Source organism: Passer montanus, unplaced genomic scaffold (genome assembly GCF_014805655.1).
Source record: "Passer montanus isolate IOZ18808 unplaced genomic scaffold, ASM1480565v1 scaffold10, whole genome shotgun sequence".
NCBI classification, from domain to species: domain Eukaryota; kingdom Metazoa; phylum Chordata; class Aves; order Passeriformes; family Passeridae; genus Passer; species Passer montanus.
The window spans coordinates 39,393,895-39,416,641 of NW_024356505.1; the positions used below are offsets into that span (position 1 = coordinate 39,393,895).

The following is a 22,747-nucleotide window of genomic DNA, read 5'->3' on the forward strand; positions in this document are numbered from 1 at the left end:
ACCAGCCTCAGAGTAACAACACTCTCTTCTTCCCTTTTTCATTCATTATTCCTGTGGAAATAGGAGGAGGAAAATTGAGGAAATAAAAAAGCTGACGTTTCACAAGAAAAGGATAATGTTTGTTATATAAGTTACTAAAATTAAATTCATTACAGAAATTACTGTTAATTTATTCACCATGCTCTTGACGTGGATCTGTTTCCTCCATTAACTGCAAAGTACAGCACTTTTCTTTTTCCTTTTTATTGCCAGAGCACAAGACAAATATTTCTTGTTGGTAGCATTAGCACACCACCATTAGCTTAATGACTAAGAGTGTACAGATGTCAAGAGCTGAAAAAACCAGATTTTTGCATAATTAAATGTATCTTGTAACTGTGCCATAACTCTAAACATTAGTTGCTACTTTAAATTATGGATCAGAAATGCAGTCATGAAAGATTTTCAAGATTTCATGCACACTGCGTGACCCTCTCATCCTCAGGTTCCACCCAGTCACTTCCATCCTTTTCCTGTGTGACTGAGACTTTCCCTCAGTAACTTGCCAGCCATGGAACCCCTGCTGTGGGACACCTGAAATTAAGATAATGAAAAATCTCTTTCTCACAACATTATCCTCCAATATACATCTGTATTATTAAGATGCTGTGTCTCAAACTGGCTAAAATCACAAGCTGGACACAAGATCCCAAATGGATACAAGAGGGAATGGAACAAGAATTTCAAACAAACAAGTCATTACCATCAGTTGATGTATCTGTAAATCCAGTCCTGAAATTTGTGCACTGACCTCTCCAATAGTCTCTCTGTATGATTCATACAAGCACAGAAAGTTTGAGTAAAGTGTTTTACAGAGACAAAAGAAATATATTTACCAAAAATTTAATGGAGAAATCAACATTCCTTTACTTACAAGTTAAAAACATACAGTAACTTTGACCATAACAGTTGGAAGGAAAATTACTTGAGCCTGAGAAAGATATTTCAAATTTTCAAGAAATGGCTCCTGCAAAACAAAATCATAAAATCTGTAACTAGATCATTTCATCCACTGAAAAGAATGCTATTGAATTTGATATAAAGTATCATTTTGAGTGTTTTAATTTAGGTCAAGATTCTCACAGAGGCAAATCACGACTGTTAATTACAGAGTTTATAGTTATGGTTCATTGTCCATTAGCCAGAACCAACCACAAGTGAGTCTGAGACAAACACAACGATGCCAATGATCTCCATTAGAACCAGCAAATGCAAATCATCCTTCACACAGAAAACCCCAAAAACACAAAAATTACAGCTGTGCACATAACAGCAAAGAGGTGTGAACACAGACATCAAAATTGTCTCCTGAAAGCAAAATCTCAGACTCTGGAGAGCAGGGAATGGAAATCATGTCAGAGGGAGCATAGGCAGGTTTTGAGTTTTGTTAAAGATAGATCCACCACAGGAACAGAGGTTGTCTCTTTTGGACATAATAAAAATAATCACAAATCAAATCATAGCAAAAAGCTTTTATTAAGAAAAATCGAATATTATTTTTGTCTCCTTACAAAATGCAAGGAAAAAATGTTACCAAGTAACTTTAGAGGTAAAAATCAGAAAGTTCCACTAATGAGGAGGAACTGTTTAAACGTTGTAAACCTGAACACGTGATTGCATGACAGGCAGAATTTTTCAACATAAAATCATAAAGACTTGCAGATGAATGAGAGCTTTAATACAGGATGGCTCTTCAAGTTGAAGTTCAAACTAGTCAAATGTAGACCAACAGAATAGCACCAGTATTTAACTGCATGGATCGTTGCCTATTGAAACAGCTTGTAAGCACCTGTGGCCTTCTCAAATACTCAAAATCATTGGTGTCTCATAGTGGCAGTAGACCTTTGTTTTTGCATCCCCACCTTGCTTTACTTACACAAGAAATTCACAGCAGATTTTCGTAGGGCAATAATTCATTATAACACAGATCTTGAACAGGGTGATACCTTAAGTTTTAGCTTTCATATTTTCCAGATTCTGTACTGCATTAGTATATAACTCTGAACTTCATATAAAGTGTTAACAAGTTCTCCTCACAGATAGTCAGACAAAGCTACCCTTTTCCAGCCCCAGAACCAAAAAAGTACAAACAGGCCCGAAAAGTACAAACAGCAGTGAATTGAGAAGAGCAAACTGGGAGGATGGGACTGCATAACCTGAAGCCATAATTGGACAATTAACCCCAATATAAAAATGGACCAAAATTTATAAAAGTGTAAAAATTCGTGACTCAGAGTCCATCTTGGGTCCATCCTGCGTAGAGCCATGGCCAGGCTCTTGTACTGCCCAAGGTGTATCCTTTGAAGGCCTTTTAATAAATCTCTACTTTATTCCTTTAGCTCTCTCTAGCCTCTGTTCTAGGTAGCCTCTTTAGGCATCAAGTGCAACAGTTGCTAACTCTGATGCTAACAGCTCATAAATTATATTTCTTACAAATTTATGTTTGAAAGGTCCTTCACTGCTCAGCAATAAAATTTCATACTCCTTGGTAATTCAAGGAATATGAAAGAGAGAGTGCATTGGAGACACTTGCAATGAAAATTATCTGCAGAGATTTCTGTTTACTCTGGCTGCAGCTTCAGAGAATTTGCAATCCTCCTTCCTGTCTGTAGCCAAAACTGGCACACAGGGAATGCAGTGTCCACAATTTGGGAAGCACTATAACCACTGAAATATCACATTAAGAGTGATCTCTAAGTAATGCCCACACATTTATTACAATGCAAACTCAAATGCATCCTTCATGGGCTGAACTAATTCAGCTGCTGGCCAGAAGCTTCAGGATTCCCCTTAATTTCGAGGGTGACTAATTGCAAGATGTAGAGGAGGTTCCTGGAATGTCTTATAAAGGATCATAACCCTGAAACAAGAACAAAAGTGAGAGGGGACATCAGGAAAGAAACAAAAGGGGGTGGGAAAATACAGAAATACATCTGCTTTGTTACACTTGAACACAGAATAACTAAATATTACATACACAGTAAAACCAAAACAATACATAGAGAAAGTAATATACAAAATCTCCAAAGGCACAAGTCTGGAAAAAAGGAGGGGCTTTGGCAAATTATCTGTGAGATAAACAAAATGTGCAACTCAATCTTTCTTAGAAAATAATTTAAGAGTGTAAAGGACATGCTGCATTTATCAAGACAATAATTTGCATGATTGCCATTTCCCTTTTTTCATACTGCACAATGAAATAAGAAATTGACAGACATGAAATTTGGTATTTGGTAAATAGCTAATTGACTTTACAGAACAAGAGGAAATAGCTTTTATGGTAAGTACACATTAAAGGCATTGTTACACAAAATAGCTTTCTGCCTAATGACCTAATGTACACTGAAGAAGCCTGAAAATTATCTCAGTGCCTGAAGTTCAAGTTATTCCATCTGTTTCTTCTTAGTGTTCTGAAAAACAGTATTAGTATCTTTGAAACATTTTACATTTCTCCAGAGTCAGATGCTAAGAGCAAAATACTGCTGTTACAACCTCTGAAAGGTTTCCAGCATTTCTGATGCAGTCTCGTTAACACAGTTTATGAAGTCTCCCCTTCCATGGCATGGGCCTCCAAACACAGCCATGAAATGAGAAATGCCAAGAGCACAGCAAAGGTTGAGATATTTGGTTTCACACCTATTTCTTACTGTACCTCCCTGATGATTAAAGTCTAAACTTCAACATGTCAAGAATGCAACTTGTAAAGAAACTAATATGGAGATGTTTTTGTGATTGCTGTGCAAGGCTTACACTGAGCCTGCTTGTCCTGCTGCCACACTGGCCAAAGAGGCTGGGGGTGCACGGGAGGTTGGGAGGACACACAGCCAGGACAGGTGACCCAAACTGACCAAAGGGATACTCCAGACCATGTGACATCACGATCAGGAAAAAGCAGAGGGAAGAAGGAGGAAGCGGGGAACATTCGGAGTAGTGGCATTTGTCCTCCCAAGTCACTGTTCCACATGATGTGGCCCCTCTCCCTTGGAGATGGCTGAACAACTGCCCAACCATGGGAAGCAGGGAATTAATCCTTTGGTTTTCCTTGCTTATGTGCATGGCTTTTGCCTTCCCTGTTAGACTGTCTTTAACTCAACCCTAGAGTTTTCCAGCTTTTACCCTTCTGATTCTCTCCCTGATCCCACAGGTGGGGGAGTGAATGAGTAGCTCTGAGGGGCTTTGGGAGCTGGCTGGGGTGAAAACCACAATTCCTTATTCACCAAACACTCCACCCACTGAATCCATCTCTCTCCAGTTCAGGTGATGCCTTGTGAAGGCTGACCTAGGACAGAGGCTAGATGGAGCTAAAGAATAAAGCAGGGATTTATAAGGAGGTCTCCATGGATCCACCTTGGGCAGTGCAAGAGCCCAGCCAGGCCTACACCCAAGAGGAACCAAAATGGTCACAAAATGGACGACCACTCACGGGATCTCTCACTTTTATAAGTTCTGGTCCTTTTGCATATTGGAGTTAATTGTCCAGTTACAGCTGTAGCCCATCAAGTCCCATCCTTCTTGTTTTTCTCTCTTCAGCCCATGTTGTTTATGCTTTTGGGCCTGAAATTTGGATAATTTCTCCTTGGTGCCCAGGTAGAGAAGGAATTGTTTTGTCTCTCTGCTCTGTGCAGAGAGCTCACCATCCCCTAATACGAGGCTCAGAACTACACACTAAAGCAGCACAGAATCTGAAAAATAAAAAAACTAAAAGCTGAGGCATAACAGAGAGAAGGATGTTGTGAGGACCAGGTCAAGGGCTTTACAGAAATGACATCCAGAACCTTTCCCTTGGTCACTCCATCACAGAAAACCACTGGGGTGTTCAGGCAGAACTTGCCCTTGGTGAAGCCGTGCTGGCTGTCCTGAGTCACCTTCCTGTCCTCTGTGTGCCTCATTGCAGCTTCCAGGAGGATCTGTTCTGTGATCTCCCAGCCACAGAGGGAAGGCGGACAGGGTGGGAGTTCCAGCACTCTCCACCCTCTTTAAAGATGGGCAAAAATGTTTCCTTTCCCAGTTACCTGGGACTTGCCCTGACTGCCAGGACTTTTCAAATACTTAGAGAGAGGCTTGGCAACTACAGACAAATCCCTCAGGATGTATCCCATCAGTTCCCTTAGACTTATGTACATTCAGGTGTCATGAATCTGATTGTTACTCACTCTGGGAAGCATTTTTGTTACAGCAGTGGGAAGATTATGATTTAAGCTATCTCCTAAGACAAATATTAAATATATTTATTGTTTTTTGGCTTTTTTTTAATATAAAATGAAGGCTTGGTTTTTTTCAGTTTAGACGTGCTGGGTTCAGGCTAATGGTAATTGCCAAAGTGTTTCAGATGCTTCTCATGCACAAAGTATGGAGATTAATTGGATTCTGGGTTGGAAAAGAATGAGGCAAAGTGAAGTTTTCCCTGTAAGTAAATACTGAGCAAAGTGCCTGACTACATTTCACTATACATTAGTCCATTAAGAAGCAGATTATTTCTTCTCATAACAGTCATTTTCATGCATACACTTAAGTGACTTTTAGTCTTGTCTTAGAGGTAGTGAAATTCTGATGTTAATTTTGTGCTGTTGTTTGAAGAAATGAAGCACTAATTGAATTCATAAACCCCAACCATAATTTCATTATCCATAATCACCAACGGATTATTCATTTAATAAAGATAACACTGTGTCTTTAAGAGCAGTCAGCATCTTTTGTACATTTGATTTGAAATTGACTTTGTTTATAGACAGAGAAGTTTGATTTTTACATTTCTATGCAATTTAAAAATGGGGTTTCTTTTTAAGTATATTGTGGCTGCTATTAGTGCATATAATGCAGTGTTTGTTCAACTTGTCAGGCCATTAAATTTAAGGTGAAAAAAATGTACAGTGATGCCTTTGTATCACAGAACCATTGTGGTCAGAGGAAATCTCTGGAGATTGCCTGGTCCAACAAAGATCACATTTACTAAGGGTAGCTAAAAATATAAATATCATAATAATGGTAATTTTCTGGTTTCTCTTGTGTATTTTTACCAAACCTGAACTAAAGGCAATGTTATATAAAAAGCACGGTGGGTAATGATTTTTTTGTTATGCAGGAAACCTTCCAGCCTTTCATCATGTTTGTGTCATTTCCTAGTAGGAAAGTGGTAAGATGAGCTGGTTTATAACATTAACTGTTTGCTTTAGGTTTTGGAAGAGAAAGAATATGATGTTTATATGAGTCTAGGGATTATTTTTCGATTTCCGTGAAAATCTGATCTTCTTAAGCTAGATTGTGAATTTCTGAGAACACAGCAGTGAGCAAACTGCTGCTGAGTCAAAAAGGAAGTGGTGAAGAGCCAAACAGGTCTCAGGAGTGAAGCCAGGATGTTGAGATAGGGAGAGAAGGAAGAATGGAAATGCCTAGAATGTAAGCATTGAGTGAACAAACCTTGTAATGAAGAGCAAGTAACGTAAGTAAGAGTAGAGAGATTAGATTTCCTTAATAATAGTGACTTCTAGAATGCTGTGGAATTTCCCAGCTTCCTCTGTGTGCTGCTGCATTCTCTCTCATAAGGCTTGACAGTCACAGAACTAAAATGTTAAAAAATTTTAGAAATAGACTGTAAGAATGATTTGGAGCCTGAGAAGTATGATTTTGTCCAGTGGAGAGAAGATGGAAGGAAAGACGACAGCGTGACAAATAATTAAGGAGAAATGTGGAACAAACTCATCTTCATGTCCACGAGGAGTGAACCAAGCAGTAACAGGCTGAGTCTGCAGCTCAGGAAATTCAGATGAAGCACAAGAAAACCCTTTTTTGGCAGTGAGAACAGTGAAGGAATAGAATATGTCGCAGATGAAGGTATTGGAATCACCATCTGTTGCAACTAGGGACTAAACAGATATCTCCAGGAATTACATCAGTGGGGTTGATGCTGTTTTGGGATAAATGAACTAACTGGTTTTAGGACATCACTCCCAAACATATTTTTCAAAGATATAATTATACAACTACAAGTAGAAAATGTTTTGTATAAAAAAAGGCCTCTCAAATCCTCCAGGAAAAGCTGTAATAGGTTCTCTACTTGGGATAAGAGCTACACAAATTCAAGATATAAAGACATGCATTTTAAGATCAGATAATCATGGAAAAATTACCCAAAGGAATGGTAGATTCTACATAGCTTGAAACCAAAAGCGTTGTAGGTTATATATAATTTATGGCATGACTCAGATGCAACTGTTTGAAAATACTGTATTTAGGCTGTGCTTTATGGGATGTGAAACTTGGTGATCTAAAATACAATCTAAATGTTTTGTGTGACTAAAATCTCCTGAGATATCATATTCTACGTCTGCATAAGCAAGGCATTCGAGTAAAAAACTCCACAGTTTTAGACTCCATCATGACCAAAATCTACTGTAAAAGCCACAAAAATACATTAACATGACAATGTACAATGAGCCCAGTGTTTGCAGTGGTTCTCCAGAAGTGGTGTGTCTGTAACAGCAACTCTTGCTGCTGGATTAAAGGAGATAAATTACTATTGCAACATTAATTTTGTCTTAAATTTGCTTAACCTAACCAGTAAACACTGGATTCTAGTTCGGTTCTTAGGAATAAATTCTTCCCTGTGAGGATGGTGAGGCCCTGGCACAAGGTGCCTGGAGAAGCTGTGGCTACTCCTGGATTCCTGGATTTGTCCAAGGTCAGGCTGGATGGGGCTTGGAGCACCCTTAAAGCTGGATGAGCTTTAAGGTCTTTTCCAACCCAAACCATTCCATTATTCTGTGAAACACTGCAGTGAAGGAAGGGTTTTGGCCAAGGCAGATCTCATTTCACAAACTCCACCTGCAGCTGCGATGAGGACATACAGTTCTTCACTGCTAGAAAAACTGATCTATATCAAAACAAGCAAAGCTTCAATCAGCAGAAGTAATAAATACCCTTACCTTCTACTTAGCCTTGCAGCCAGCACTGAAGAATAGGAACACATGAATGCATAATTTCCTCCCTAACCCTTATATTTCATCTCTCACAGCATTCTTCTTTCACTGATTAACTATTTACTATTTTGCTATTAACTATTTTACTGATCTACCACAAAGAAGTAATCTAAGAAGTCTAAGAAATGGTGTGCTGTCGCCCTGATTTTTTAAGATTTTCTAAGCCTTCTGATGTTTAGCACTTTTACTCTCTCACAGCATTCTTCTTTCACTGATTAACTATTAAACCTTTACTGATCTACCACAAAGAAGTAATCTAAGAAGTCTAAGAAATGGTGTGCTGTCGCCCTGATTTTTTAAGATTTTCTAAGCCTTCTGATGTTTACATTCTTGTAGCAAACTTTCTCACACACTTTCCGTGAATAACTTATTGTTTTGCATTCTTTTCTGGAGGAGGAGAAATTTGATGGACTGTTGGTCAGTCCAGTGTCATTGGAGAGGTGGCACTGTCACCCCCCAATCCACTGTCACTTTTGGAAATCTATAAATGTTGGAGTCAGAAAATAAACGTCCCTTTTAACCTTGAGAACAGCAGCGTGTTCATGTGGTGGTTTTTTGTGTCCTGTAGTGACAGTGTGCTGAGAATAGTTTTGCATACAACTTCAAACAGAAGATATAGAAGGAGATACAAAATATTCTGAGTTGGCAGAGACCCACAAAGGTGATGGAGGCCAACTTTTAACACAGTGCCTCGCATGGGGATCAAACCCATGGCGAGTTATCAGCACCATGCTCTAACCAGCATCCCCACTTCTTAATCAACAAGAATATCCCACACAGATTTTTTTGCGTCCTGTAGTGACAGTGTGCTGAGAACAGTCTTGCATACAACTTCAAACAGAAGATATAGAAGGAGATAGAAAATATTGTGAGTTGGCAGAGACCCACAAGGATGATCGAGTCCAACTTTTAACAGAGTGCCCCACATGGGGATCAAACCCATGGCAAGTTATCAGCACCATGCTCTAACCAGCACCCCCACTTCTTAATCAACAAGAATATCCCACACAGAGAAATCTCTGGCTATTATTAATTATTAATGAAGTACAGAACCGTCTGATTATTACTGGCAGCTAAAACGGCTGATTTTGTTTATTTGGTTGGGCCCTTTATTTCAACGTAATCCTTTCACCACCACTCGAGACGAAGCAAAGCGGGACGAACACACCGCAGGAGCACCAGGAGGCGAACAGGGACGAAGAAGGAGCAGCGGGACAGACCCGACCCGCCCCGGGGCCGGGCTGAGGCGGCGCCTCATGAGGCGGCAACATGGCGGGCACTGCGTGAGGGCGGGCACGGCAGCCACGCCCCCATTGGCCGCGCCCCCTTTGGCCACGCCCACCCCTGCCACTCGCCTATAAAAGCCTCGCGCGGGCCGGGTGAGGGGGCCGGCACTTCCGGTCGGACATGACGCCACAGTGTCAACATGCAAGATGGCGGCGCATCACCGGCAGAACACGGCGGGGCGGCGGAAAGTGCAGGTGAGGGCGCGGCGGGGCCGGCACGGCTCGAGGGGCGCCCGGAGCCTCGCGGGCCACGCCAGCGGCCGCAGGGTGTCGGCCTTTGGGCGTTTCTATGGCAGCGCCGTCGCCGCGCTGAGGGGAGGCAGCGCCGCGCGCCCCCGGGGTCTCTCCCGGCCCCGCTGGCCGCCGTGGCGGGGGCGAGCGGCCGCCGGAGGCAGCGCGGGGCTGAGCTGGCCCCGCTGCCCAACGGGGCCGGGGTCTGCCGCCCGCGGGAGGCAGAGCGGGAGCAGCTCGGAGCGAACGCGGCGGGAGGTGAGCCGAGAGCGGGGCAGCGGGAATGGCCAGCCAGGGCTGCGGGCTCCTGTCTCGGCTGTGCCCGTTGCCAGATCAGATATTGGGAAGAAATTCTTTGCTGCGAACGTGGTGAGACGCTGAAATAGTTTTCCCAGTGAAGCTGTGGGTGCTCCATCCCTGGAATTGATTTCAAGGCCGGCTTGGACTGGGCTCTGAGAACCTGGTCCAGAGGAAGCTGGAAGGTTGGAACGGGGTGATGTTCAAGGTCCCTTCCAACCCAAACCATTCCATGATTCTGTGGTCTGCTTTGCATCGTATTTCTGCTCAGTTTCTGTAAAACACTCTGTGCCTTGGCACAGAGCAAGGAGCAGGGTTTTTTCTTCTCAGATTTCAGAAGGGTTCCTTGCCAGCTCCAGGCAGCATTTGTTGAAGGAAACCCATGGCACAGGCAGTCAGGTGGGTGTAGACTTTCTCAGCACACTTGAGGAACAATTAAATTAATTAAACCCTGTGGTTTGGACTCATGTGTACCTGCAAGTGGATTGTTGTAGCCTTGGTGGAGACTGGAGTTACCAAAGTACGTATAAATTGTCAAGACTCTAACAGTTAAACTCATAAAAATGGTTTTATTTTATGGTTCTCAATGCTTTTTTAATTTGTGATACTGCCTGCCCTTTAGATGTTTTTACAGCTTTCACTATGGAAAAGATTTAGTGCTTTATCAATGTGCAAAGCAAGTGGCAAGTGCCAGTTTCAGCTGTACCTATCCACTGGGATCAAATTAAATATTGTTAGGTTTGAAATAGCATTAGGAGCTTTAAAAACAGAGGTGGGTTTGGTTTTTGGATGCATTGTTTATCATGCAGAGGAAATGGGCATCTTACAGAGCATTTAGTGTTTTCTGTGGTTAGGGAAGCACTCTTTCAATTCTGCATAAAGAATTCCCTTGTCTTGACAGAAAAAGATTGGATGTACTTTAAAATATAAAGAATGCCAATGCTGTGAACAAGTTTTTGCAGTTTACACCCCAAAGGAGGGGAATTTTATTATGCCTTGATATTTGTTTGATGCACTCCTATTTATGAACTGTTTCCCTGGCAGCAGCATGCATCAAAGAGCTCCCTGTTTCCTTTTGTCACTACTACTTTTTGTTCTCCAAGCATTGCTTAGCTCAAAAGTTTGTTTCTGCAGGTGGTTTTGTGCTGGTTTTTCATGTTTTGTCTGTTCTCATTGTGCTGTGTGGTACTTTTTCACCTCATGTACTAATGACATGTGATGTACATGACACTGCTCTGTGTCTCAGCAGTGCTCTGTGAGTTCAGATCCAGACTGGTTGTGTTCCCAGAGAAGCTCCCAGCCCTGGAAGTGTTCAAGACCAGCTTGGATGGGGCTTGGAGCAGCCTGGCATTGTGGGAGGTGTCCCTGCCAATGGCAGGGGGTGGAATGAGAGCATCTGTAAGGTCCCTTCCCACCCAAACCATTCCATGATAAACATTTATAAAGTTTGACTAGAAGCTGGATTTTTTTTTTTTGACTCTTATTATTTCACCTGCTTGGTTAGTGACAGGACTTTGTTCAGGTAAAGGAGTTTTAAGTGGCTGTTTCATCCATCAGCTGCAAATGGAAAAATAAAACCACTCATGATTTATTTTAATTCCCAATGGCTGAGCATTTAGGGTGCATCTGCAGAGAGTTTTTGAGAGAGAGACAGAGTTGGAGAAATTTGTTCCAAACCTCTGAGGACGGAGGAAGAGGGTTTTACAAAAGACACCTCTCAGGCATGAAGGAACTTGATTCCTTACATGGCAGGAGAGCTGCTGGAAGTTTATGGAAATCAGAACTATTATGAGCTTGGATGCACCTGTTCTACTGGTAAGCAAAGCCGTCCAAAATAGTCAGTTTAGGTGCTTCTGCATGTAATTTTAGTTTCTAATGGTTTAATCAGGGTTTTAGGCCTCAAAATAAATTCTATGAATAGAGAAAGAAAGGAATTTAAATTCTTTAAATGGGAGTCAGGCATTTGAAGTGTTCAGTGGCTCATGTTTGTGAAGCTTAGCCCTGCCTTTCTGAAGGTTGCAGGAGTGAGGTTGAGTGATTTGGAGAGGCAGTGAGGATGCAGGGGGGTGTCACACCCTGATTTGGGGAGGCAGAGAGGATGCAGGGGTGTGTCACACCCTGATTTGGGAAGGAGGGAGGATGCAGGGGTGTGTCAGACCCTGAATTGGGAAGGAGGGAGGATGCAGGGGTCTGTCACACCCTGATTTGGGGAGGCAGTGAGGATGCAGGGGTGTGTCACACCCTGATTTGGGAAGGAGGGAGGATGCAGGGGTGTGTCAGACACTGATTTGGGAAGGAGGGAGGATGCAGGGGTGTGTCAGACGCTGCTGTTGGCCGTGTGCTGCAGCTTTCAGATGTTGTCCTGGCAGTCAGGTCAAGGTGAAGCATTCCCAGCAGGGGCCTTGGAGGAGCTGCCTTGCAGGGGTTGCATTGTAACTGCTCTCCCAAACTTGCTCCCTGGCCAGAATAAATTTACCCCCAAACTCAAAAAACACATGAAAACTTTGCCATGTAAGGATCAGCATCCTTATACGATTGCATGAATTTTAAGCACTTTTTATCTTTAAGTCATGTACAGAACAAGAATCTCATTCTCCATCCCTGGGAGTGTTCAAGGCCAGGCTGGATGGGGGTTTGAGCACCTTGGTCTAGTGGAAGGTGTCGCTGCCTGTGGCAGTGGTTGGAATGAGATGGTCCCTTCCAACCCAAACCATTGTGATCTTTTTGAACTGATTTGTCACATTTGTGCACTAATTTTTGCAGCTTACTAGATGTGATACCTTTGTTAATTTTATATTTTATATATAATAAATGTAAAAATTATCATTACAAATATATTTATTTCATATATAATGCTTAAGCAAACAAATAGCCAGTATGTTGATTCCACTGTAAAAGGATAAAATGAGCTTCTTAATGCCTTCCATTACTTTTCTTCTGGAGCCTTGATAAAAATTCAAATAGTCTTCTTAATTAAAAGCCATGTTTTAGGGATACATGTGCTCCGCCAAGATAGTAAAACAATGTTGGTTTTTTTTTCTTGGTATTTCACTGCTGCTTATCTCATTCTTGATGCAATCCAGATCTCATAGGACCCTTCCATGATTTTGAGAAATATATTTTTTTAATTGCTCACTTAGAAACAAGGAATGAGTGTTCTCAGAGCTCAGCTGGTTACTATTTCCTCCGTGTGGTTTGGTGGGCTGTTTTAAAAGCAGATTTTACCCATCTGTGAAGATAAAGTCTGTTATAATGCATGTAATATAACAAGGGTAACGTGATCCCATGTCAACTGATACAAGTGTTTCCTGCATGGATAAGTGTAAGTCCTGCAAGAAATTCATTTGGCTTTGTGTGCCAAAATATATCTGTGGGCAGTAGCTTTATGTCTGGAGCTCTTAGGTAGTCATTAAAATGATTACTCCTGATCCATTTAGGCTCCTGAATCCCATAAACTCCTTATAATGAGTGGTTGTTTGTGCTGTTCCACTGCTGCTGTGGAAGATTCTTATTCTGGGAGCTTAGAAAAGCTGCAGCAGTGTCGATGGCAAAGCTTTGGTTGTCAGTAGAATATTTCACATGCCACAAGCCCTGCTCCTCCCAGCCCATGTGGCATAAAGCCACGCTGATCTAGATCCCAATTTTTGTGTCTGTGCTGTGCCCTGGCTCTGTGCTCTGCTGGAGAGGGCACAGCAGGGATGTGCTCCAGCCTGTCCTGCATGGAGCAGATGGCACTGAGGTGGCAGAGCCCTCACTTCTGGGGGTCTGCACACCCCTTTCCAGGCAGAACCCAGTGCTTTATCTTCAGTGATAAGGTCTGTGTGCTTCAGGAGCAGAGGTGAATTTTATCACAGCAATTTCTCCTCAACCACAACTTCTCTGCATTTATATTGTTTAGATATGTTTGTGTACACACAGGCTTGAAAATATTCTTTGTTTTTATTTTTGTTTTGTATACTTACTAAATCTTCTAATATTTCTTAAGTCTGTGCTAACTGTCACTCAAAAACCCAGCCAAACAAAAAAGCACTTTCTCACCCTTTTTTCCCCCCAAATAAGAACATAATGGAGAAACACGTGTGGGTTCTCAGCAGTCTTCCTCTGTTCTTATTAGTGAATGTTTTGGTTTTGTGGGCTTGGCTGCATGTCCACCACTCTTACACAAATTTCAGCTCTTTTACCCAACTTGCTGTTGCTTTTATTGATACACTTTAAGTTCCCCATGCATTTCAGCTGCCTTTCAACAAATAGATTTTGTGGAGCCCTTAATTTTTCCCTCTATGTTAGTATGGAATAAATGCATTTAAGTACAAGCCTGGATGCTTCTGGTGTTACACCTCCCTTTCCAAAGGGTTCCATGTGGTGTGCAGCAAATGTCTCATGGGGTTGTTTTTAGTTCAGCCACATGTGCTGTGTGTCTTGTTCTAGTTTTGTTAATATACAAGATGTTTATTTCAGCCTCAATGACTGATTAGCAGGAGTGGGCCAATATTTTTTTTTTATTTTGGCTGAGCAAATAAATTTATTAAGTATTTTCAGTGTATGCTTATTTCAGCCTCAATGACTGGTTAGCAGGAGTGGGCCAGTCAATATTTTTTTTTATTTTGGCTGAGCAAATAAATTTATTAAGTATTTTCAGTGTAAACAGCTGACAGTTAGTTGGATATCATTAGATCTCCAAAATGAGTTGGAGAGTCCATTTTTTGCTGTAGCCCTTTTCAGCTCCTACTGTTTTCAGGACAGATGGTTTTCTTTGTCCTTAGCCAGCTGCTCAAATTGCAGTGTTCATGTGAAGTGTTGATATTGTGTCCCATCAACTTGCTGACCACAGAATAATTTTCCCTCATTTTGATTTTCTTTGTTTGTCCTTATAGTATTAGAAATTTTTAAAAAGTTAACTAAGGAGTCCATGTTTAATTTGGACTAGAATTACTTTTATGATTGAAAAATATCTGTCACAGTTTCTCCATGTCACATGGAGGAAGTTACTATTACCTAATAAAATAAGGATTTCTTTTTCTTCTTACTGCTACTCCTTCAATTTTTAAGACAGTTTATCAGGACTAGTATACTATTCCTTCTGTGGACAGTAAATAACACTTTGTAAAATTCTGAGGAGAGTCAAAAATAGTTTGTTGAATTCTGTCCACAGTAGCAGTCACTGATGGGAAATTTTGTATCAAGATCTTTTTGTTGTTTTGTCATATTTTTTTACATCAAAGATCTCCTGTATTTACACCACGAAGAGGAACACAAGATTTTTATCTTGTTTGATTCAGTTGTTACAGCAGTTATTTTCTCAAGTTTGTCACAGGGAGAAAGAAGGATGATGTTGGGTTTTCTGCTCAACTTCTGCTGAGATCTGGTTCAGATCTACCAGGGAAAAATAACACTGGAACAATATAACCCCTCTCTTTATCCCAGTTCTTTTAAAATAAAAACAATACTTGCCAAGAGATGTTTGACTAAATTAACATTTGGAAGTCATTAAAGGCAATGGAGGACAAATTAACTTTGACTATTTCAGTACTGGTAATAATGAGAAATGGTTGTCAGCCTCCTCTGATTCTGTCTTTTTGTGAGGGAAAAACAGCATTTGGTTGAGCTGACTTTAATTTCATCAAGATTAATGTAGAATTATGACTCAATTTCCAAAGTCCTGTGAAAGTTTTAATCATATATGACAAGTACCTTATTTACTAAAATAAGCCATCATTTGGGGATTTTTTTGCACTTTTAAATATTTATGGCTGTGTTTTTCTTGACTTCCTTTAAACTAAAAAGAAGTAACATCATTATGTGCAAAAAGCATCAGCATTATCATGCTTAAGTGACTAACATAGTTTGACATTCTAACTTAAGAGTGGAATGAAGAACTCTCAAATCATACCTGAAAATATAACAAATATGGGAGATGACTGACAGAGGAGGAACAAATCCAAAAATTGGGGATTTCTCAAAGAATATCCTGGTAGCATTTGGGAAAACAGGTGAAATGCCCTGCTGATCTTGAGCCTGATACTGTACCAGGAAAATACTGTTCTCTCTAATGAATAACATTCAATTTGATCTACTGATCTCTAGGTTTGTGTCTTAGCTGTTCACATTTAGTATTTTTAACTGAGTGTTTTCATTGGTTTTATTCAGAGAGTTTGACAGCAACGTGAATTTCATGGGCATTCCTTTGCCTTGTGTTTGAATAATTTTAAACCTTAACTTTTGTACACGTAACCTGTGTGGGTCTTTCAGCAATGCAGCCATGATATGATTAAGGCCAGGTAAGGAGTGGCACATGGATCTTGCTCTCTGCATCTCATAAAGAAATAATGCTTGAAGTGCTTTAACATGACACTTCTGCGTGGTTGATGGTGTCTCCTTTCAGCAGCGTCTCTGGAGCTGTGTGTAGGTGGAAACTTGAGCATGGATAGTGAGAATGCTATGGATGAGTCTGGAATGGGTGAGAGAAGCTGAAAGCATTGGAAATGAGGGCAATCTAAAACTGGGAGGAAGAGCTGTGGTAGTAAAAGGGCTGAGAGTGGCTGACAGAAGGTCTTAAGAGCATTTGGGATATAATAATACACTTATGTAAATGTATTGTAGATATACAATTATGTATTATGTACATCACATTAATAATTGTAGTGAAGGACTTGTGGAATGATAAGGGAGAGTGTTGAGACAAAGCTTCAGGAGGCTCTTAATTGTGATCCTTCAGTGTTGGTCTGTAGAGCTGCTGCAGCTGTTTCTCAACCAGAGAATAGCACTGGATGTGTGTTTTCTGGAAGCAGCAGTGCTCTGGCTCCTCAGTGCTGCCTGAGGATGGGATAATTTGGTGGAGGTGTTTCCCATGTTCACAAATGGACCTTGCAGCTCTCATGGTATCTGAGCTGCAAATATACTTGTGTAAAATACTTCTTCTGTGATAAGGACCACTGAGCATCTTAATTTGTTGGATCTATTTTGTGTCACTGAGATCTGATCTGGAAAACATTTTCTTTATACTGCTTTAACACAGTTACTGGTGTGAAAAATTGCTTTCAGATCTCTAGACCAAGACTATTCCTTATAAGCATTTTCAAAACATGGGTGCTTGTGTATCCAGAAGATTCCTGTTTTGAGCAGCTTTGATTACACCAAGCATGAATCTTTACCTTGTTCTGATTATATTTTATAGAATCTGGGAAGCTGCATATCTAGCATCTTTCCCTACTTTTTGCTCAGCTTTGAGCTTTTTTTCTGAGGGCTTTCCTCAGAGTAGTGTGTAAATCCAGAGATCAGGAAAGTCAGTGCAGTAGATCTGAAGAAACTGCAGTGTTTTAGAATTGTATTTACTGAACACTAATAATGGGGACTGCTGTGGCCTTTCAGGTTCTCCTGAAATTTCCTTTTAGTTTTTCTGAGCAAATACATGAAATAACCTTTACACACAATACTGTCAAACGTGGAAGGAAAGAAACTAATGGAACAATTTATCTGAAAGAGCACTAAGAGTTTGAGTTTCTTATTATATTGGTAGGTAGGTAGTTCTTAAAAAATTGGTTTAAAAATAATAGTGACACCTGTTGAATTTGAATCTGCAGTCTGTCAGTACTTTGTAAGCCATGGTGAACATATCCTCTCCTTTGTGAGGCTGGGAAGTGCTGGCATTGCAGCTATGGAAACTGTGGAACCCACTCGGGAAGTGACACACAGACTTAGTGTGTTCTAAGATCACCCAGAATGTGCACACACAGCAGGGAATTGAGGAATTGAACTGAGGATTCTCTGGGTCTAACTCAGCTTAAGTTGCAATGATTGAAAGAATTTTCTGGGCTCCAGTTCTATCACTGCTGAATCTTCTCTGCGACTCTTCCCCATTTTTGGGGACAAAAATGACTTTGGTGGTGCTGATAACTCTCAACTGAAAAAGCAATGCTTGTAAAACTCTTCATATTTTCTACTCAAGAACCATACAAAGATGAAATTAGATGTTCAGATTTTATGGCCATGTCAATATCTTAATACCATAATTGGATTTATGCAAATGTGTTTCAGGTTTCCTATGTGATTAGAGATGAAGTGGAGAAGTACAACCGGAACGGGGTAAATGCACTTCAGCTGGACCCAGCATTAAACAGACTCTTCACAGCAGGGCGGGACTCCATCATACGGATATGGAGTGTCAATCAGCACAAGGTCAGTCAGCACAGCCTTCCTGGCTCTAAACCTACTTTTTTTCCCCAAGTTTTCCTGCTGGTAAGCTGCCTATAGGGTTGTACCTGATGCTGTTTTTTAGCAGCTGCCAATTAGTGTGATCACAGAATCCTTTTGATGTTGGTTGTACTGTGGTATTGTATGTGGCATTCACATTCCCTGAAAAATCCCTTCGCCCAGGATTTTTCTCCTGGGAAGCTGAGAAGCCTCAGAAAAGGAAAACATTTCTTATTTCATTTGCTTCCCCTGTGTTTTGCTCATGTGGAATGTGTTTGGAGATTGTTTACCCACAGGTGATTGTTTCATTGGATTCTGGTGTGAGTTGTTTTGACTCTTTGGCCAATCAGGGCCAGGCTGTGTCAGGACTCTGGAAAGAGTCATGAGTTTCATTATTATCTTTTTAGCATTCAGTATTATTCATTATTATCTTTTTAGCATTCCTTTCTGTGTTCTTTAGTATAATTTAGTATAGTGTTCTTTAATATAATATAGTATTATAAAGTAATAAATTAGCCTTCTGAGGACATGGAGTCATTTGCATCATTCCTTCCTGCCATGGGGATCTCTGCAAATACAGTCATCATACATAACTGTGTAGTTCTCACAAAAAGGGTTCTGGGGGAGTGATTTCAAACAACTCTGCACTAGGAAACTTTGAATCCATATGCAGGTTAAAGAAGGTACCACGACAGGATGTTGTAGTCACAATCTTCTCTATTGGTGATGAGCTTATTTTTTCTTAATTTGCAGCAAGACCCTTATATAGCATCTATGGAACATCACACAGATTGGGTAAATGACATTGTGCTCTGCTGCAATGGCAAAACATGTAAGTACTTAAAAGTTTCAGAACTGCAGTATTCAGAAACTGCATAGAAGTAAATTATCTGCTGCTTTAATTATTTTGCATATTTTCTTAGCATGTAAAATTAATTTGTGATGTATATTTTAATTTTGGTAAATAGTGTAAGCAGCTGTTTTAATGAAAATGGAAATGTTATATAAATTGTTTTAATCTCTTTTGAAAAACAAATTAGAGTAGTACAAATATGCTCTAAAGTAATATATAAGCCATTAAAATTTAGTCTTTATTCTTTCCAATTTAGTGATATCTGCTTCTTCAGATACTACTGTTAAAGTGTGGAATGCACATAAGGGATTTTGCATGTCAACACTAAGGACGCATAAGGTGAAAAACATTATCTGTAAATACTGTGTGTGATCAGTGCCCTTCTTAAAATTATTAAGATGTAGACTTCAAAAGCATAACATTGATTCATATTGTTACATTTATTTTATTGTAGGACTATGTGAAAGCCTTAGCATATGCAAAAGATAAAGAGCTGGTAGCATCTGCTGGGCTGGACAGACAGATATTCCTCTGGGATGTAAATACTCTCACAGCACTGACTGCCTCAAATAATACTGTCACAAGTAGGTACCTGGGGAGGGGAGGCAAATGCAATGCATTTTATTGAGTAGCATAATCTGTGAGGTCAGTTTAAAACTATGGATGCCTTTTTCTATCTGTACATAAAAAATGGACAAGAAATTTGAAGGGGGGAGGTTGTATGCATTTAGTCTATTTGTTGTGTTATGTAATAGCTGGAAATCTAGAGCAGCCAACAGTCATGGCATTTAGAATAGAGGACAAGTTCTCTTTTGAACTGTTCCTCCTGAACTGTGACATACTGGTTTCTCTGAAACTTGACAGAACTTTAACTTGAGAAGATTTTAACCTCTAAACCAGCCTTTTATCAAAATGTTCTGTTAGCTTGTTTGTTCCTACATTTTCTGTGATTTGGGGTTGGTTTTTTGTTTGTATAGATGCTGAAAAAAACAGGAAGTACAGCTCCTAAAGCAGGATTTGATACATTTGTCAAATCTGTCAGAAGAATAGTTACTAGATAAGCTAGACTAAAAAGCACACAGAGAAACACAAAGCACTGATTACACATGAGGATAACAGACTGGTGAGATCTGACTGACTAGAGATTGGAAGGCAAGGAGAAACTGGAGATTAATTCTCAATGTCACCCACATCTTTTAGGAAGTCACCTGTCCTGCTTCTCTCTCCCAGAAATGCATTACATAAATTGTGAGATCTTTCCTTTATACAGCAATTCCAACACTGCCTTGTTTAGACTGGTCAGGGTAGAGCTGGTTAAGTTGCTCTTCTGGGAAGTGTCACACCAGTCTTTAGGCTCAGTTGGGTTTGAGTGAATGAAATAGATATGGGTTGTGGCATCCTGGTTTGTATTGGCTGTTTTACAGTTGATTTTTTGAGAAAAATCTAGTGTGACCCCAGTGTACATTGCTGCCTGTTAGGTAGGTTGGAAAAATTGTGTTCCCAGTGATTGATCTTTCATTTTTTAGTTAGTTTAATGGACATTTAAACAACAACACTGGGAAAGAACAGAACCATTTTGCACACTGCCACACTTTAATTTCCTAAATAAGCCTATTGCTTCCTCAGTCATGGGTTAGTAATGACTCCAGGAAAATCTGCAAAGCTAAAACTTGGAATTGACACACATATTCCTAAGACATTTCAGGAATATGTAATTCTGTAAGTAAGAAGCAGTTGGTGTGGAGGTTTTTATTTGCTGTATTGGGCTGATTTCAAAAGGTGTGTTTAATTTTATAGATTTGGTAGCTTCTGAAGCCAGAGGTGCATCTGCTGGGCAGAACTGTCAGTCTTTCATTTGTTGTCTAAAGAACTTTTTAATTCAAGCATAGCCTTGTGCTGACATGTCTGAGTAGTTTTGGAGGAGACATGGCTTTAGAGAGCTGTGTTGCACTGCAGAATGCTATTGGGATAGCACATGACTAAAGAGATCTACTTTATATTTCCCAGAAATATAAAATCCTTCTATTTCTTCCTTTTTTACTGAAAATAGAATTATTTTATAGCCAAACTTTGCTGATAACTCTAAGTTTTGCTGTCTTCTACTTCAACAAAGTGTTTTTGAAGGAAGAGTTTATTTGTGAGCTCACAGGAAAACTGAGTTGTGTGGTAATAAAGAAACATAAAAACATTTCTTATACACTGTAACAGTGATACAGAACCTAAATGGTTGAAGTGAATCAGAAATGGGGAGTACTGAGGAGCTGGTGCTTGTTTTGAACCCAGGATTAAATGGAAGTGGAGATATTGCCTCTAAGGTGACAGGGAGAAATTTGCATTTCTGGAGTAGGAGCACAAATATTTTGTAAAGGAGAGGAAGAGGAAGCAGAGGAGTTTTTTTCTTTCATTGTAGTGCTCTCCAGTAAGTGTTTCTGTTGGAAAGAACACAATGTCCTCACAGAACCTGTTTTCCTGAGTCCTTTCAAGCAGTATGGATTTTTCAGAGTACAAATGAATATTGTGCCTGTGCATTAGTTTTCTATCTGATTACCTGCAAGCAGTGTGCACAAACCAGCATTAATAGGAAGCCTATTTCTAAAGAGTCTCTCAGTCAGCAGAGATGTAATTTAAATTAAGGGGAGAGATTTAGCTTTTGAGAGGTAGTCCCTCCCAGAAGGCAGTGGAGTTGAGCTTCATTTTTCTTCTGGCATAAATTCTGCTCTGTACATTTAAGATTCTCCTATTCTTGCTATTCAGCTTCTGATAATTCTGTATATTGTCCTTTCCTAAATTATTGTGATTGTTGAACAGTGTGCCAACCTTCAAGAGTTTTCAGTTCTGTATCTTGCTTTCAGCTGCTCTCTAGGGACAGTGGAAAACTCACTTTATTTTAGCTCCAAATAATAGATTTCATTTGACACTTTGCATTTGGATGCTATAACCAGTGGCTAAGAGGACTCTGAAGTAAAGCTGCATAATTCTATAACAGGGTTGAAGAATATCCTGAATTGTAAGGGACCCTCAAGGATTATTGAGTCCCAATTCCTAGCCCTACATTTTGGACAACCCCAAAAATGTCACCCTGTGCCTGAGACTGTTGTCCAAATGCTCCTGGGGCTTTGGCAGCCTTGGGACCATGACAAAGCCCTGGGGTTCAGTGTCCCACCACCCTCTGGGGGAAGAACCTCTTCATGATTTCCAGCCTAAACCTCCACAACACAGGTTTCTCCATTGTGACAAAATGTGATATTAAGTTATGATATTAGGTTACAAATCCTGTGTTGGAAACTTAGCTCCATCATAGAAATAAATCATTGTGTGAAGTTTCACATTTTTACTGGCCATACAGTTTGTTGCTATTCTCAGCTTTCTTGGTGTACTGATGGTATGGATTTGAGGCTTGATGAAATGCCTGATTGTGCTCTCCAAATAGATGATTTTCATTTGCTGTGTCTGTGCTTTTCTGAGTTGAGGGACTGGTACTTCAATCTCCAAAAGAGGGTTAGGTTGGTTGGTGTAGAATTCCTCAGCTCTGATGGTAGGTGTGATGCTAAGGAGCTGCCATATGGTTTTCACAAGTGCAGAGGTAGCATCCCTGCTCAAATAACACATTTCAGTGCTGCAATGTAACTTCTCTGCACTTCTGCTGAGCTAGAAGAGCCTTTAATACAAAATGTAGAATTTTACTGTTATTCAGCTTGGAAAAAAATCTACACTTAAATCCAAATGCTGTGTGTTACAAGATCACAAAGAAGTGTCATATTCCAATGACATGTTGAGCAAGAGTAGTTTGATGGCCCTGGCACAGAACTGTGGTGCCAATGGTCACCAAAATTGTAATCATCATAAATCTGAGGGGTTACTTTGTTTTTATGCAA

At 40.3% G+C, this 22,747-nt stretch overlaps 1 protein-coding gene across 2 annotated transcripts in view; it reads left to right on the plus strand.

Annotated features, from left to right (window-relative positions):
* Positions 1-9,404: 9,404 nt before the first annotated feature.
* Positions 9,405-22,747, plus strand: part of WDR48 (WD repeat domain 48) — a 28,010-nt gene continuing 14,667 nt past the window's right edge. For both annotated transcript variants that reach the window (XM_039709539.1, XM_039709546.1), the window contains exons 1-5: positions 9,405-9,496; positions 17,864-18,004; positions 18,773-18,851; positions 19,129-19,211; positions 19,327-19,456. In XM_039709539.1, coding sequence (XP_039565473.1) covers positions 9,449-9,496; positions 17,864-18,004; positions 18,773-18,851; positions 19,129-19,211; positions 19,327-19,456 — 481 coding nt within the window. In that variant the 5' untranslated portion in view covers positions 9,405-9,448. The remainder of the gene's footprint in view (positions 9,497-17,863; positions 18,005-18,772; positions 18,852-19,128; positions 19,212-19,326; positions 19,457-22,747) is intronic.